Source organism: Nothobranchius furzeri, chromosome 13 (assembly GCF_043380555.1).
Source record: "Nothobranchius furzeri strain GRZ-AD chromosome 13, NfurGRZ-RIMD1, whole genome shotgun sequence".
Lineage (NCBI taxonomy): Eukaryota > Metazoa > Chordata > Actinopteri > Cyprinodontiformes > Nothobranchiidae > Nothobranchius > Nothobranchius furzeri.
The window spans coordinates 51,548,600-51,565,645 of NC_091753.1; the positions used below are offsets into that span (position 1 = coordinate 51,548,600).

General features: G+C 43.6%; 1 protein-coding gene across 1 annotated transcript in view; it reads left to right on the forward strand.

The window, feature by feature from the left end:
- Positions 1-17,046, forward strand: part of dhx36 (DEAH (Asp-Glu-Ala-His) box polypeptide 36) — a 35,420-nt gene that overhangs the window by 14,188 nt on the left and 4,186 nt on the right. Inside the window, exons 12-23 of the mRNA XM_015951078.3 lie at positions 1,796-1,901; positions 8,085-8,172; positions 8,694-8,749; positions 8,854-8,918; positions 9,435-9,578; positions 9,916-10,033; positions 12,449-12,547; positions 14,170-14,343; positions 14,460-14,546; positions 14,637-14,720; positions 14,796-14,895; positions 14,975-15,065. Of these exons, the coding sequence (XP_015806564.1) occupies positions 1,796-1,901; positions 8,085-8,172; positions 8,694-8,749; positions 8,854-8,918; positions 9,435-9,578; positions 9,916-10,033; positions 12,449-12,547; positions 14,170-14,343; positions 14,460-14,546; positions 14,637-14,720; positions 14,796-14,895; positions 14,975-15,065 (1,212 nt within the window). The remainder of the gene's footprint in view (positions 1-1,795; positions 1,902-8,084; positions 8,173-8,693; positions 8,750-8,853; positions 8,919-9,434; positions 9,579-9,915; positions 10,034-12,448; positions 12,548-14,169; positions 14,344-14,459; positions 14,547-14,636; positions 14,721-14,795; positions 14,896-14,974; positions 15,066-17,046) is intronic.

Here is a 17,046-nt window from a genome sequence, read left to right on the forward strand (position 1 = left end):
TGAACACGCTCTTCCAGCTGAGCAACTATATATATATATATATATATATATAGAGAGAGAGAGAGAGAGAGAGAGAGCAACACCTCTTGTTAATGAACACGCTCTTCCAGCTGAGCAACTATAGAGAGAGAGAGAGAGAGAGAGAGAGAGAGAGAGAGAGAGAGAGAGAGAGAGAGAGAGAGAGAGAGAAAGTGTGTTTCCCCTAGGAATTAGCTGGCAGAGGCAGAGATTTTTTCTATTGATACACGGAATTTACAGAATCATTTTAAATTTTAACGGGGGAAGACTGCAGGAGGGAGCGGTAAAATACCGGGGGTCCCCAGCAAAAACAAGTAACTTTACGAGTCTGATGTAACCTGCAGGTGTTCCATCAGGCAGTCACGGGGCAGCTCCAACGACCCAGTGGCTGTGCTGGGTCAATGTTATCGAGCTCAGTCCGGCTCGGCCGTGAACGAACCGAGGCGACGTCGTGCTCTGCTTAAGAAGAGGTGTTATTTTCCCGCTTCAGAAGAAGCGTCCAACGTATTTTTACGCTTTCTCCGAGACATGTCACGTCGCTAAGTTGTTAGTGCCGCTTGCTAACACGTCAATAGTGCAGCGTAGCCTGCTGGAGGTTTTAAGGGTTCAGGTGAAACACCCGACCTCTCGGGCTGCTCACACATCGATCTTAAGTTGTCGCTGTTGCGCTCACGCCGTAATACAGTATTAGATGCAGTTAAAGTCAGACATGAAAAAATAAATTTTACATGAATAAGTGATGCTTAGCCTGGTGGGGGGAGGAAAACCTGGCCTAATAAGTACTGGAGGAAACCCTGTCAAGATGGCCAACACTCGTTTATCTTCATGCTATTGAAACATGTAAACCAAAAAGCATTATATCCACTGCTACCTTTCTAATTTTAAACTCAGTAACTTATGCTGTAACTTCACCTTGCCCTGCCTGCTCCTCCTTGCTGCCCGCTGGGCCGGCTGTGATCACAAGCGACAACACAGTAGTTCCCGCTGCATATTCGGGAAGCGACGCCAAAAAAAAAAAACTAGGATCTTGTAGGCGTGGCGGCAAGTCATTTTGTCCAACAACTGCACAAATAATATCCAAAACAGAATACACAATCACAGAGACTCAAAATCCTGGAACAGTTTCCAGGCCAGACCGAGGCTCTACTGAGGCCTTTCCACGGAGCTAGCTCTGTGGTCACGTGGGTCTGATGCTCATTAATTATACAGAATTTTAGGCTTTTAATACACTTGAAGTCCGTAGAAGAAACCACGGTGCCACTAGACTGGTCTCGAGATGCCTCCAGGTCATGACAGGTAGTTATTTGCGTCTATGGAGGACTCTTAGGAGTCAGAGCTGGTTCAGCTTTATTCTGAAGGAACCGTTTGCGGTCAGCTGAAGCATGCAACAGGTTTTGACAGCTTGTCAAAAGATGCGATGGGAGCAGAGTTTCTCTCCGATGGCCAGTCAGAGTTAGGCTCAACTGAATCCATCAGGAAGTGATGCTGTTTAAATGGTGGCCATATTTAAACAGCGCTCCTCCGTGAGTGTTTTAACAGAACCAAGCAGTGCAAGTTGACCAAATACACAGAATGAACTTGTAAAATTCATCACTGAACCTTTTTTTCTACTCACACTAACACTTGCACAGCATGGTGGTAAAAATGGTGGATGCATTTTGACCCCATCTGGAGTTAAACTTTTAACAATTTAGAAAAAGACAGTTAGCGAGCAGCAGCATCATGGTGCTGACAGATAAAAGATGCCTCACATTTGTTGTTTTTCAACGTGTTACAGATACTCCGACAGCACAATCGAGGCCCTGGAGATGTTAGACGGAGATGAGAAGATTGATCTGGAGCTGATCTTGACGCTGATCCGTCATATTGTACTCAACGAGGGGGTGAGTGTAATCGTCTCTCTGATTTTTTTCTTTCTTTTTATTTAGTTTTTTTTTTAATGTCTACTCAATCCAGGCAGATGGTTGTGGCTCAGTGTAAACAAGCTTCTATCACTGGATCTTGCCTTAAGAATTTTCAGATTTATGTTCCTGGAAATGCTAAATCTGAGCGTTTTTAGCGGTTTTAGTGTGAGCAGCGAGCAGCCGACGGAACCAATCCAGATCCCGGGCTTAAATCAGAGTCAGTAGGTGACACCGACACCTAAAGCTGACAAAAGGAGAGCAGATGGAAGGAGCAGGGTGGGCTTCCAAATGCGGAGTGACATCAGATCAGAGAAAATGACGCTGATCCTGGCAGTAGATCTGTGCTAATGAGTGATTGAACAGATGCTCTCCCTTAGCACGTCCGTTCTCTTTCCTCTCCTTCCAGTTCTTGTCAAGTTCCCTCCTTTTATGTCGGCATCATTTCAGCGCTGGGCTCAAGCAGCGTCATTACTAGCGCCACTCACTGCTGCTTGTTGTCAATATTGAGAGGAGAATAATGAAGGTGAAGACGAATTTTCCACAGCACTTCCCAGAAAGGGAAGGCTAGAGACAAAGCTGCAGATAAACGGCAGCCACGCATACTTTTACAGATACTGAACTTCAGTTTGAAGTGTTATAATCTGAGAGGAGCTACTAACTCAGGCAGGCACACACATACGTGAAGCCATATCTCCATCAGTCACGCTGGCACTCAGCCACTCAACCAGCTGATCTGCTGTGGCGTTGTCAAACGGCGGAGAGCGCAACGGACTGATTCTCCATGACGGAGTTCTGAATCGAGGATATGGCTCGTCTGTCAGGTCTTCGACCGCGATGATTGGTAAATTACACCTAAGAGGCCTATGATTAGACACAAGGGCCCTCGACACGCAGACATTAATGGCTACCTGCTCGGTGCAGCTTTACAGTGTGTGTGTGTGTGTGTGTGTGTGTGTGTGTGTGTGTGTTTGTGTGTGTGTGTGTGTGTGTGTGTGTGTGTGTGTGTGTGTGTGTGTGTGTGTGTGTTGCTCAATAGTAGGCTAACACTACAGAACTCTTTTTGTTTTACACAAACAAATCTGCCTCTTTGTTTGCTCCATGTTTTAGTTGTGTGTCATGATGTAACTGCATGCAGGCCTCCTCGCCGTCAGCTCCGCAAGAAACAGACACGCACGGATTGACAGAAGCGTTTTGCCCTCATACTTCTCCATCTCCGTTGCAAAGCAATTCCCCGCCAGGACAACAGAGGGCGTAGCGCTGTTCTGTGGTATCCTGTCATGTATCCGGTCCAAGATAGTGTGTTTATATTGTGTTTTTTGTACATAAGAGACTTTTTAACACGGACAAATTTGTCTCTCCTTCTCCTCCGCCTCTTCATGCGTTCGCCACCTCTAAACCCACGTTTCCTGTCATTTCCAACCACAAATAAAACGCTTGCATATCTTTTCACTCCTTCAGTCACGGGGGAATTAAACGTTCATATTTTTAGTATTTTCGCGAGGTATTCTTCAAGCTTCTCCGTGTCTGCCGCTTGTTATTCTCGGCTCTCTTTATGTTTTTGAGGGCGCAATGGCGGTGGTGTAGATGACAGCGGCGTCCTGACCAATCACAAGCTTGTGTTCTCCGGAAGGACGAATAATGGCATTGCGTGTCTCCGCACTGACGCAGAAGCATGTGTAATGGTTTAAATTACATGTTATTTAATGAGCCATTAGACATAAGATTCCATAGAAAATATGAAATCAACCTTATGGATCTGTTGGGTTATTTTAACCTGAAGATTGGAACTTTTTATTGCAGGGATTAGGTAACAGCTTCATATTCATTCAGAGACAACAGAAGAGAGTCAAGTTTAAAAGTTTAAAGATTTATTACTAAACAAATTTAACTAGACTAACTTTAAACACTAAATGTATGGTGTAACTAAGGTGAATGAGACGGAGAATGGTGTAGTGTGGAATGTTGCTCAGAACCAGCAAATCCGAAGAAACGATTAGTTATGATGGGAAATGAAGGTGATGTCTTCCTGCTAAGCTTTGGTTAGGAGATTCGTAAACACATTCAACGCCATTCTGTCGGCCTACATACCCTTTCGGAAGCCCCCGTTAGATCAGGAATGTCGAGGTCCAGCTGGACCCTTTCTGGAGCCGAAGCCTGTAGAACAGCTGCGGCAGCCGACCACCAGTCTTGAGATACTTCTGGGTCACGACAGTTTTGTTGGCATCTAGTGAGACCCAAACCTGGGTCTTGATGGTTCAGCTTTTATTCTGAAAGGAACAGCTGCAGCAGTTGGAACAGCAACAGATTTTATCCAGCTTGTCGTTGGTTCTTTTGGCTGAAGAGGAAAGTTACGGATTGGCCACTCCGACAACTTCTCTAGAACGCTTTGAACTGGCGTTAAAGATGGCGTGGGCATAGTTTTATACTTCGGATGTTTTGGTTTATGGTCGAATGAAAAGTTGACAAATTTACCAAACACCACCAAAACTACGCCTCCGTCCGATCTGGCAGATTCTGAATGGATCAGTAAAAGCAATGTGTCATGTCTTAACTCTACGTGAGATCAGTCCTAGTGGAAACATTTAAAGTCATATTACTTAATATATTCTATAGGATTATAATAAAGTAATTAATATTTTGATTTCACAAATTGGTCACATCTTATTTATTGACTAACGCTTTGTTTGATTAGCTTTATTAAAATAGAGTTCTTTATTTATTCAAAAGAAAGAGTCCTTTTCTTCATTCTTCTCTTGGGCTGGAAAGAAGCAGTTTAGAAGCAAATGCATGAGACCTTGAGCAGGAGCAGTGGTCGACTGTAGCTTCCTGGGCGCTCTATAGGTGGGGGTCTATGCTCCCCCTCCACTGAGCGCCTTGACTTAGTGTGGAAGACCTGATGCTGCTGGGGCAGACGGCTCCTCTGATGGCGTTTCCTTGCGTTACCATACTTGGCTCATTTGGACTCAGCCAAATATAATTTTTGTGTGTGTGTGTGTGTGAGTCTGTGTGTGTGTGTGTGAGTCTGTGTGTGTGTGTGCGTGTGTGTGTGAGTCTGTGTGTGTGTGCGTGCGTGTGCGTGTGCTTGCATGTGTCTGTTAATGTTTTTAACCTGTTATGGGAATCTGGGGTCATTTTGTAAAGCACTTTGAGTAGCACTTTGTTTGAAAAGCGCTTTATAAATACATTTGATTGATTGAATATCTCATGCGGACTAGTTCTGTGTCAGAGGCATCTGTGGAGAGAGGGTAAATAACCTTCAGTGGAATAGCACCTCCATCACGTTACACATGACTCGGGCTTTAGTCTCACACACACACACACACACACACACACACACACACACAGACACACACACAGGGTCCCATGTGGGTGCCGATGTTTAATAATTAGGTTTAATTAAAAGGCTCTGATGCTACTTTTGATGTCTGGTCTCCTTTTTCTTCCTCTCAGCTAATGAACAACTGTTGGTTTTATTTACCTACCTGCCTAATTTGGCCCAACTTAAGAGTAATTTTAGTCTAAATTTGAGTTTTTGCTCAGAAGCTCAGAAGGTATTCTTGAGTTATAATTAGCTCTTTGTTCAAATCTGCGTTATGAAGGATCAGTAATATATTTGAGCTTCAGAAGCTTCTCTGAACAGTCAAACTGAGTGATATTTGTGTCTGTGATTATCCCGAAATGCCTTGAAACAGCCCTGGATGTGGGACTGAATTTTGAAGGTGATCTGATTTTTATCACATATATAAATATTTAATACTTTTAAATTGCTTTAGAAAGTTAAAAGCATGTTGTGGAATACATCTACCTACATTTTCCTTTTCAAACACGTTTTGTTTTTTATTCGACTATTTTCCTGTCCTGTCTGTCTCTGATCTTCCTCCACCTCCTCTCAATCCTACAGAGAAACTACTGCCTATATTCCTATATTCTGCTTCCTGTATTTTCACCTCATGAGTTACTTTTGAACAAAGCATTTCTTAGGGATCTAATGACTGCAAAAATAGCAGAGTGTGCACCGGCTGCGCCAGTGGTGTGATGTCACTGAAGCACAAGACAGGTGATGCGCTCAGCAGCAGCGAAGCACAAATAAAAGCACCAGAGAGAATGTTACTGCGGCTGTGCGCAGGACGCAGCTGCCTGGAGCACATCAAAGATCAGTGCTCTGTGTCCTCTTCACTCAAAACATAATGTAATAAAAGTAGAACCAGGATCTTTTTTGGCCTCCTTCTGGATGTGTAAGTTGAGGGCTTCCGGGGGAGCCAGTCAGCCTTTCGGGTCAGCCGGGCTCCCCTGTAATTTGAACGCTGTTTGTTTGGAAAAAAGACCGTTTTTAGTCTACCATATATATGTTTTTGTAGATTTTTTCAAAACGACGTCATGTTCATTTTATTTACAGCTGTATTTTATTGTAGAATGAAATAAAACACATAAGCAAACTAGCAGAAATGTATCATGAAAGAACGTCTTTCATATTGGAAAGCCTCGCATTTGCAAGAACAGTAGTCACATTTAATGATAAAAAACCTAAAACCCTTGATATTCTTTGACTTTGTGAATTCATTAAAAAAAGTCACACTTTGAGAATTAAAATATTAAATATTACCACCTTTGCCCTTTAGAAAGAGGGTTTCATCATACATTTGTAATTGTAATTTTTCAAAAATGACGTGGATATTATCTTAAAGGGAACATATTATTTAACACTCGTTCGTGCTGCCATGTGGGTTCTCTACTGCTTCCAAAAACATTCTAAGCATGAAAATCTGTCCATCCATTTCCTGTCAGTGTAGGAATTAAGTATATAAAATTAGCCTTTTCAAAAAGTCCCTGATTGTGACATCACAAGTAAGTAAGAATAGAGCCACCGCTCATATGCAAGAGAGAAAAGATGGACATCAGAGCTTCTCGGCCTATAGCAGCCTGAGTGGGGGATTGGTGGGCGTGGCCAGCTCCAGCTTGTTTTCTTAATGACAGAGCCCTGAAACGGCTCATTCTGGATGGTACTGAAAATGTCACAGTTAAAACTGCTGTTATTGTTTCATTTGAGAGGGATTTAGAGTAAAGAACTTAATAAACATGTTTTGTATCGACCATAGAGCAATTATAACTTAAGGGAAAAAATCATAACACGTCTCCTTTGAGGTTTAAGTGGTGAACGTTCAAAAACACACACAAATCCATGAAACACAAATAAACTAAGAAATGTTACAGTCTGACCATCTTACATCAGAAGTCCAGAGAAAATTGCTGCATCCAAACACCTGAACCTGCTCTCAGCTCAAATAGAAAAAGAATTGCTTACATTCATGTGCAGCACAGGAAAACACACACATCCCAAGGGAGAAACACTGACATCTATCTTTGCCTTCTTCGTTTCTCTCTGACTGGTGTAGAAACAGATTTTCTAGCTGCCTTGTTGTAGAAAACTGTTGTAATGATGTGGAAGAGGTGTTCCCGTGCCTGCTATGTGGCTGAATGTGGAGGACGAGAGCCGTGGACAGGTCCTCCGAGGCCTCGGGCACCCTGTTCGTTCCGGCGTTGGCTGTAACTGTCAGCAGTAGGGCTGCACAATATATCGTAAATATATAGTTATCGCGAAATCAGCATGCGCAATATGCTTATTGCTAAGAACAGCTAAATATCTCAATGAATGTTCAGCTCAAAGGTTTGATACAGATAATGCATTCTGTCAATCAAACAGAAGCATGATGTCTTTTTAACAAATCAAATAGAGCTCTTCGCCCATTTGGCCAGTTGGGTGGGTTCTCATAGGTCAGATGCCCGCCCCCGAGGCGGACGGCACTTCATTTTGATGGTTAGCAAACACCTGAGTTAGCTTTGTTCTGCTCTTTCTGCTGGTTCTGCTTTTCCCGGGGTCCACTGATCGCCTTTTCTTGTTCATTTTTTTCCCTTTCCTCACATCTTTTGCTTTTCTCATTTTTATGATTTTTTGTATTTTTTTGGTAATTTTTAAAATTTCTTTGTTTTTGAGTATTTTTGTTCCTAAATTAAGTTTTTATTTATCGCACGTAATATCGTCATCGCAATATAAATCACTGTTATGGCATTGCAGGTTTTCCTAATACCGTGCAGCCCTAGTCAGCAGGTTATTTGCCGTGTTTGTGATGGTTGTGTCTTCATTTCTTTATTTATTTATTTTAGGAAGGAGCGATCTTGGTCTTCCTGCCAGGTTGGGACAACATCAGCGGTCTCAATGACCTGCTGATGGCGCAGCAGATGTTCAGATCAGGTGGGCACAGGTTTGACTCATTTTTCTAAATCTTTGGAGGAAAGAAAAACTTATTTCTTTGAACTTTTATTTCCCGTGAGATTTCTCTTGACTTTCTGAAGGTCTTTTCAAAGCTTTCCTGCTGCTTTTTCACTCATTTTCAGTCCAGATGCAACAGCATTCAGAAGTGTGTTTGCTGTGCCCGTTAACTCTGCGTTGTGAGTCACTGAGGTGTGAAGAAGCTCCTAAACTCAAGGGATGAGCTGGTGTGTTGAGATAAATTACAGACGACAAAGAAACATCTGAATGCCCTCAGTCGGGTCTAAGACAACAAAGGACACAGTTACAGTATTTTATGTCCAACTTGTTGATCTCCAGAGTGATTAGCTAATAACCTGACGTACCATCTGAATGATGGTGTGTCTTTTTCTTCATTTTTCTGCTCTTTGCTGGATTCTCTCGTAAAGACACATCTGTGAGTGTATCGGATACAGTTTTTTGTGCTTTATTAATGTTTTCTTCTGTGTTCTGTTGTGTTTCAGACCGGTTTGTTATCATCCCTTTGCACTCCCTCATGCCCACCGTTAATCAGACACAGGTTAACTTTCTCCTGGTTTTTTCACTTTGACTAGCTCTGCTTTATTTCTTTATTTTTTTATATCAGCCATGTCTACCTCTGTCTTTTCCTCCAAAACCTCTCAGGTATTCAAAAGACCTCCAGCAGGAGTCAGAAAGATCGTGATTGCTACCAATATAGCTGAGACCAGGTGAGTGTGTTTAGCTGCTGCTTGACTGACAATTGGAAGAAAATAGGAATAAAAATTTAAATATGTTTTTAAAATGCTCACATTTGAGGCGTGCGTGCGTGCGTGCGTGCATGTGCGTGCGTGCGTGTGTGTGTGTGTGCGTGTGTGTGCTGGAATAGTGCAGCTCTTTCGAGTCATTACTGGGAAAAAGGCAGATTTGAAGCTAATTAGCATTTGTTTCTTGGATTGATTACAAACGCTGTCACATTAGCTTGGATGGGAAACTCTCTGACAGGCAATTTGTTAATGCGTTTACGAAGACACACACACACGTCGCACACACACACACACAGATCAAGCAAATTAAGAAAGCTGCCTCTTCCCAAATCACTCCGCTGAAAGGGGATTCCTACCAAAGGGCTGTGAACCATTTTTCACTTTTGTGTTTATTATTCCTAACTAAATACTTGTAAAAGACTCCTTTTGAAGTGTTTTTTGTCCTAAGCTGATCTGATTTCTGTCCTGTTTTTCTCCCAGCATCACCATAGACGACGTCGTCTTTGTGATCGATGGAGGCAAGATTAAGGAGACCAACTTCGACACCAACAACAACATCAGCACCATGACGGCTGAGTGGGTTAGCTTGGCCAACGCCAAACAGAGGAAGGGACGCGCAGGGAGGTTGGTGATCTTTGACATCATAAGCGTACCTCTGGGTGTGAACGACTCATTTTGTAGCATTCTGCCAGGCGTTTTCCACAGTAATCATGGAAAGAGACAACGTTCAGTCACTCCCAGGTTGTTTGCAGTTTGAGACACCCGTTCTGTTCGATGCCTCCAACATCAAAGTGCAGCAAGGCCCAATTAGCAAGAGCTGCTGACTGCACGCAGTTTCATCCCACTGACTTTTCAAATTAAGCCCGTGTCACAGGACTGCTCTAACATGCCATCTTTTTTTTTCTTCCTCACCCCTCCCTCCCTCCCTCCCTCCTTCGTTCCCTTCTCTATGTTTATCTAGAGTGCAACCAGGAAAGTGTTATCATCTGTACAACGGGCTGAGGGCCAGCCTGCTGGATGCTTATCAGCTACCTGAAATCATGAGGACTCCGCTGGAGGAGCTCTGCCTGCAGATAAAGGTTGTTTTAAAGATATCGGCCAGAGGCAGATTTCCTTCGAACGGCATGTGTAATGAAGTATTAAAACCTCGGATGAAAAAGGTTTTGGGATTTTCACGGCTGGAATTTTAAGAAAATCTGATGTTTGTGACTTTCGCGGGAAAAACAGAAACTAACTTCCGGTCTAAGCCCTGGGCAGCTGGTGGCGTTTCACAAGGAGCTCTGCTGAAACAGCTGTAGTAAACAACCCCTGACTCCGGTGTTTCTGCGTTAGAGTTATAGCAGAGAACATTGTTTCATCAGTCAGATGTAGCTTCTGAAGATATGGGATCTGGGATATGATGACGAGAACAGATGTTGGATTACCGGAGAAGTTCAACTGAACCCCGACCCCGCCAGCTGGATTTCACTACCGGAGGTGCAGACGTGTTTTAGGCCGTTTTACTCTGAAGACCCGCTACCCGATTTGAACATTGAGGTGGATTCTGTTCATATTCAGAACCAAAATCGGTACAGTTTGTGTAGTTTTTGTTAAATATTTCATTTCTGTGCTCCACCGGGAGCTCTAAGCTGACGAGTTCTCAGCTGGTCTTATGGGCCATTCCCATCTGTACCGGGTCGGCCCGGGCCGGGTAGCCCCAGTCGGCCCCAGCCTGGCCCGGTTGATTCCACCCATCCTTGTCTTAAGCCCATGTGGGCTGATTCTACCCACCAATCAGAGGCTTGCTCTAATGGAAGGTGTGAATTTGCTGTCAGCAGTGGGTGTGTTGGCCCTGGTCGGCCTGAAGCAGACCCCCTCGAGAAGAGGGCTGAGAATGAGCCTTGGTTGGCCCGGAAAAATACCAGGCCACCTAGATATGTAAACAACCTACGCTACCCGGCCCGGGCCGACCCGGTACAGATGGGAATGGCCCATTAGCTCCATCATGTGTCCCAGTATAATTCAGTATTCTACAGATATGTGTGCTGCCAGTTTTACCGCTTCCTGTATTTATTAATATAACTCCGGAAAATATATAACTAATAACTCACCAGAATAAATCTTCCTGATGCTAGAGTGACTCCTTAGTTTGACTGGTTTGCACTAATCCAGGATGGCACGGAAGTTCTACTGGTCCATGGAGGATCTAATGTTGATATGGGGCTCATCTCTTAGATTGTATCTGTGTGTGTGTTGTAGCTTTCCCAAATGACTTGTTTTTTCCTTATAGGAGCTAACACAGTTAGCAGTGTTGCTGCAGTCATGCTAACAGGACTCGGAGTCCAGAAGTACCGGCGCAGTTCTAGATGGATTTATAGTCGTAGGTTATTATTTTAGATCAGACCTGTTATTTAAAAATGCGTGTAGGACACGGACATGTGGCTCAGACCTTTTGCTGCAGCTGTAAACGCAATTTTCCGTAATAATTAAGAGCACAAAACTAAACAAACAACAGTTATTCACAATACTAACATCAGCATCTACCTTGTTTTACGTGTTGGAGCGACGTAGGCGGAACACGGTTCACTCTCTGGAGGAGAGGAGTTTGAATTTCTGTAATGATTTATGACAAAATTCCTTAACAAAATGAAAAACTGAACCCAGTTCATATTTATATAGATGGTAAAGTGTAGTAATACTGAATTTTAATGCCGAGTCTGGCCAATACCTTTAATAGAAAGTAGACAGAGGGTGACGTATTGGCATTGGCTTGGGAGCTGAAATGAGGACGGGATTGCTCTGACTGGGTTTGTGAGTTCTGCCTAATGAGAACCCCGGACGAGCATCCCGGCCTGACTCATGCCCCGCGCCTTCCAGCTCTTTCTCACTTCTTCACAATAACAATCACCTCTCATTCTCAAACACGAGCAGTTCGTTTCTTCTCACACCCTCCCTCGTCTTTTCCAATCCTCGCCGTTCACTCAGAAAACATCCAACGCTAATGGAAAACCAAGCCAGAGTTCACTCCGCTCCAGTGTTTGCTCTTATCCAGCTCTATTGTCCCCGTCTTTTTTCAGCGTCCATCTTCCACCAGCTCAGTTAATACTGTTTGAGTATGTGTGTAATGCTGTTTTTTTTAACTCATGGGTGAAAGGTGGACTAATGCATCAGACCAGCCTTTAAAGTGAGAGAAAACACTGACAGCGGGTGGACTCTGAGCTGAATCTCTAATGCACAGACACTCCAGCATCACCTCGATTGTCAAACGCGCTTGCTTCCTCTGCTCCGCGGTTCGGAGAATATAAAAGTCTGCTTTTGATCTGGAAATTAATGCACTTTAGGTGAATGTGAATCAGCTCTTGTCTGAATTATTTCGAGCCTGGCACCGTGACGCCGCTCTCCCCTCTAATGTTTCAAAGTCACACGCGTAATGAGCGAAGCATGTAAGCATGAGATTTATGATTCTAATTTGCTCCGGCTGATCTCGTGAAATATGATTTTTTTTTTCCATTTAGATTCTGAAGCTTGGTTTCATAAGCCAATTTCTGGAGAAAGCCCTTGACCCTCCCACTGAGAAGGCAGTCAACCTTGCCATCAAGAGCCTCACAGACCTGGTAGGAAAACATAAAGCTCACTTTATGAGGTGTGGATTGATTATTCAGCCACCGTCCGCACTGCTGCTGAAAAGTTTGGGATTGCATGAAGGGGAGGTAAGGTAGGAGATTTGTAGAGGGAGCCTTCACAAGATCCTGCAACAGCATTTGATCAGAGCAAGTTTGACAGGTTCACTGAGAAACCGTTTTTTTACTTGTTTTTGAGTCATTCTGAGTTTCACTTGTAAGCAAAGCATGAAAACGGTGGGTAATAGTCGTCCAACATTAGCCACCAACAGAAAACAGATGAGGAAACGCTCGGGTCAAAAAAAAAAAAGCTACGATCCATGTCACACTGCATTCGTGGACTCACCCATCTTGGCTCGCGACGGGGAAGGCTGTTGGTTTAGCGTCCATCTCTGCGTCAACAGCAGAGACGGTCTTGGCTGGTCGAAGCTAAACGTTAACATTAGCTACTCCACCACACAGCAGAACTCCCTCAGGCATGTGTCATTTGGGAAGACAAAACATCAGCGTTGCAAAGTGAGTGGAGGAAGTGGTAGAGTCGTGTTGCTGTTAGTCAATCAGAGGTGAGTAGCCCACACACATCAACAAGGCAGTGTGAAAACACAACACACCGCCTGCTGCTTCCTGCAGTCAGCATCTCTCTCAGGGATTAGGGAGCCCTCTGCCAGTGTCCTGTGAGTATTTGTAGCACGGATTTGATCGGTCATTGCAGCCGCTGTGTCGTCTCACTCAAGTGCTGCCACGTCTAACGCATCGCCTGACACTCTCTCCACCGCGGCCGTGCATGTGCCACCACAGTTATAAATGCCTTCCAGCTTCCAGTCCAGCGCTCTCATGTAGTGGAGCCGTGCAAGCAGCCCAAGGAGAAGGAGCTGAATTTCCCCAAACCAGCCAGGCTGCCACGGAGAGAACCAGCACCGTTCCCGCACGTTTACAGGAAGACCTTTTGTGTCAACGCTCAAACGTGAAATGCGGAGTTTTATATCTTGTGTGACCCTAAATGGCTACGGTATATCAAGGTGGTGCATGACTATGGAGCGTCGACCACCGTTTATGTATATAAAAACACAAAATCTCAAGCTAATAGGGACATTTAGAATAGGAGTTGGTGAGAAATATTAATGAAAAAGGACAAGTTTGTGAACGTGATACACAAATTTAGAGTGTAAGCAAGTAAACATTTTACACACTGGCTTTAAAGCACAAGATGTCACAGTTTCCTGATCGAAACCTTTTGGGTTGTTGTTGTTGTACGAGCAGCTGGAACGCTTGGAAAAACCCTCCATGAAGCTAATCCATCCCTGAAGAAGAAGCTCTAGGAAGTATGGAGTGAAATCTCATCAGATTACCTGGGATTACCGCAAATCTGCCAGGCTGTAGAGCATTCACCATTCCCATTTAAAACTTCATTTCTGAATCTGCATGCCCTGTTTGTGTGCTCTATTTCCTAATCACACTCATTTCCATTGTTTGAATGGGAAACAAAAACATTTCTGAGTGATTCCAGACTTTTCAGCCATGGTGTGAATACAAACCTTTAGAACTGGAGTGAAACATATTAGCATGAGCTAATTATGATTGAGGACGTGTTCTTCCTGGGTTTTGTGTGTTGTCAGAACGCCCTGGACCACACAGAGGGTCTGACAGCTCTGGGTTTCCACCTGGCCCGTCTGCCTGTGGAGCCTCACATCGGCAAACTCATCCTGTTTGGAGCTCTGCTGGGATGCCTCGACCCTGTACTCACCATCGCTGCTTCACTCAGCTTCAAAGACCCTTTTTTCATCCCCCTGGTAGGAGCTCTGAGTGCACACACATGAAAGCTTATATCTCACACACACACACACTGATGCATTTTATCGTCTTTTTGTTTGTAACGAGTGGTTAGGAGTCATTCTGTCTCTTTTAGGGTAAAGAGAAGATGGCGGACATGAGGAGAAGAGTCTTGTCTCGAAACTCTAAAAGTGATCACCTCACTATCGTCAACGCTGTCAAGGTGAAATATTCCACCACCATTTTCTGCTTTTCATTTCAATTCCGTTTGCTGATTGGTTCAGATCTAATTTGCTGTGCTCTGATTGGCCAGGGCTGGGAGGAAGCCAAGCAGCGTGGTGTCAGGTACGAGAGGGACTTCTGCTGGGACAACTTCCTGTCTGCCAACACACTCCAGGTGAGTAAGACGAAAATCTGGCAAATTGAACTTCTTTTTTCTTAAAGACGTTAATTTAGGGTTTTTATTTGTTAGATGCTGCACAACATGAAGGGTCAGTTTGCAGAACATCTCATGCACGCAGGTTTCGTCTCCAGCGGCGACCCCAAAGACCCCGCGTCCAACGTCAACTCAGGTAACCGAGAGGAGAGTCTCAGCTCAGACCGAGCGGCGTGTTCGTTAGCCCCCTCCCTGATTGTCTCGTCTCTTCTCAGACAACGAGAAGTTAATCAAGGCGGTAATTGTAGCTGGACTGTATCCGAAGGTGGCCATGATCAAACCGTCTCACAGCAAAAAGAGACCCGGGTGAGTGGACGAGTCTTTTATCCTCTCCCCCTCTCGCTTCATTCATCAGACCTCTCTGGGGGGAGTTCTGTAATGGTGTTGTGGCGGTTACCGGCAGCTGTGCAGCCCGAGCTAGGAAAGCTGTCAAAAAGGCATTTTTCAGCTCCAGATCAACGCAGTCATCACCGCGCGGTCCTCAGGCAGCTGTCAGTGGCAGCAGCTGTGACCCGCCTGTCAGATGGATGGCTGCAACAGCAGCACTTTAATTTATCCAGAACGTTTTCGTACCAATCGACTATATCTGAGGAAACATTCAGACTTTTATCTGTCTTTTCAGACGCACGGTTCATTTTCCCAACATTTGCACAAAAGCTTCTGCAGATTTGAGTGATTTAAATTCTCATTTAGGGTTTTTATTTGATTATCTGTCTGGTCCATTCAGCTTGTTCTCTGCTGCCGATCAGCTGCTTCTGTCTGGCTGATTCACAAAGGTTTGGAACATGGTGTTACTTTAATGTTAGAGACGAGTCTCAGGAGGAAGAGCAGTTTTTTTTCCTGTGACAGGACAACAAGAGGCGTCTGAAGTGAATTAGAATAACGAGCTAAAGGACTCTAATTGGTTATTTCTGAAGCTAGCGGGTGGTTTTGAACTAAATTTATTCTGTTTCGACACAATTTTATCACAAGTGGGAACAGTGTGCACACACACACACACACACACACACATGCGCACACACTCTCCACTGTCTATGTAGTAATGTTAATATTCTGCAGCATTTTCACATGATTCCTTTTTCTAAAATGAACTTTTTATTGTAGTTTTTGTTTTTCATTATTTTTAAACAGAAACAATGGGTCCAAAACACCAATTTCTAAAGCCTATCTACAAAACTCCAATCCCAGAACATCCGTCTGGCTGCTGTAGAAATGTTCAGTTTGACTTTTGAGTTAAAAAGACAAAAAATGTGTTGAAATATTCATCAGTTACACACAAAACCTATTCATGTTTTTTCTGTAGAGCTGAGATGTTCTGATAGGAGCGAGTAGCTCGGATGGGATTGTTGCTTTTCCCCAAAAATGCAAAAAATTCATTTTCCCATAAAATATTTTTACCAACTTCACATTTGTATTGCCTGAGTAAAATTTCATAGCTTCTAGATAATTAATTTTACTTAATAAAAGGCAAAATAAATATTAATGATTTCTTACTCTAAAGATGATGTGCAGAAGTTTAGGAATCCAAACTGCTGGGATCTGGGAGATTCCACAGAAAGATGCTTTCCAGGACATAAAAGGAAAACCTTTTTTAAAGGGACATTATGGAAGTTTGACGGCCAAAACATGTATAGAAATAATAAATGTCTTCTTCATACATTCTCCTGCAATGCCCTGGTCCTGTAGAATGAGCCCTGGCATTTTTACTGTGATTGCCTGTTTTTCTGTAAAATCACAGAAAAAGAGAGATGCTCGGGTCGAGCAGGCTGCTTCATGCGCGTTCACGCTCAGGCATCGCCCGTAGCATTTGCTATCAGTAGCTTTAGTCTTTGTCGCTGTTCCTAACGCCTAGTGACAAAGCTAGCTACATTTCTGAGGACCCTTAGCTACTTTCTGTAGAACTTTCTTCTAAATATTTCCTGCAAATTAGCAACAAAATAGCCATTTTCACTCCGAACCGTTCTTTGAACGTTGTTTCAGCTATCATCAAGGATATAAAAGTTACAGATACAAATAATGTCACTGGTGCTTTAGCTCACCTAGTTAGACGTCGGACTCTCGTGCAGAAGTCCTGGGTTTGATTCTGGATGTGAACATAGTTTATTTAGAGTTTCTTTTTTACATTAATGGTATTTTTTACAGTAAGATACCCAAATTTTTATTTGAGACTCGCCGAACGGCATTGAATTCACAGATAAAAAAGATGTGGGTTCAACTTTCATTTTGGAACAATTTTTCAAGCAAGGGAAGGGAATGATCTGAGCATGCAGGAGGACTGACCCATCAT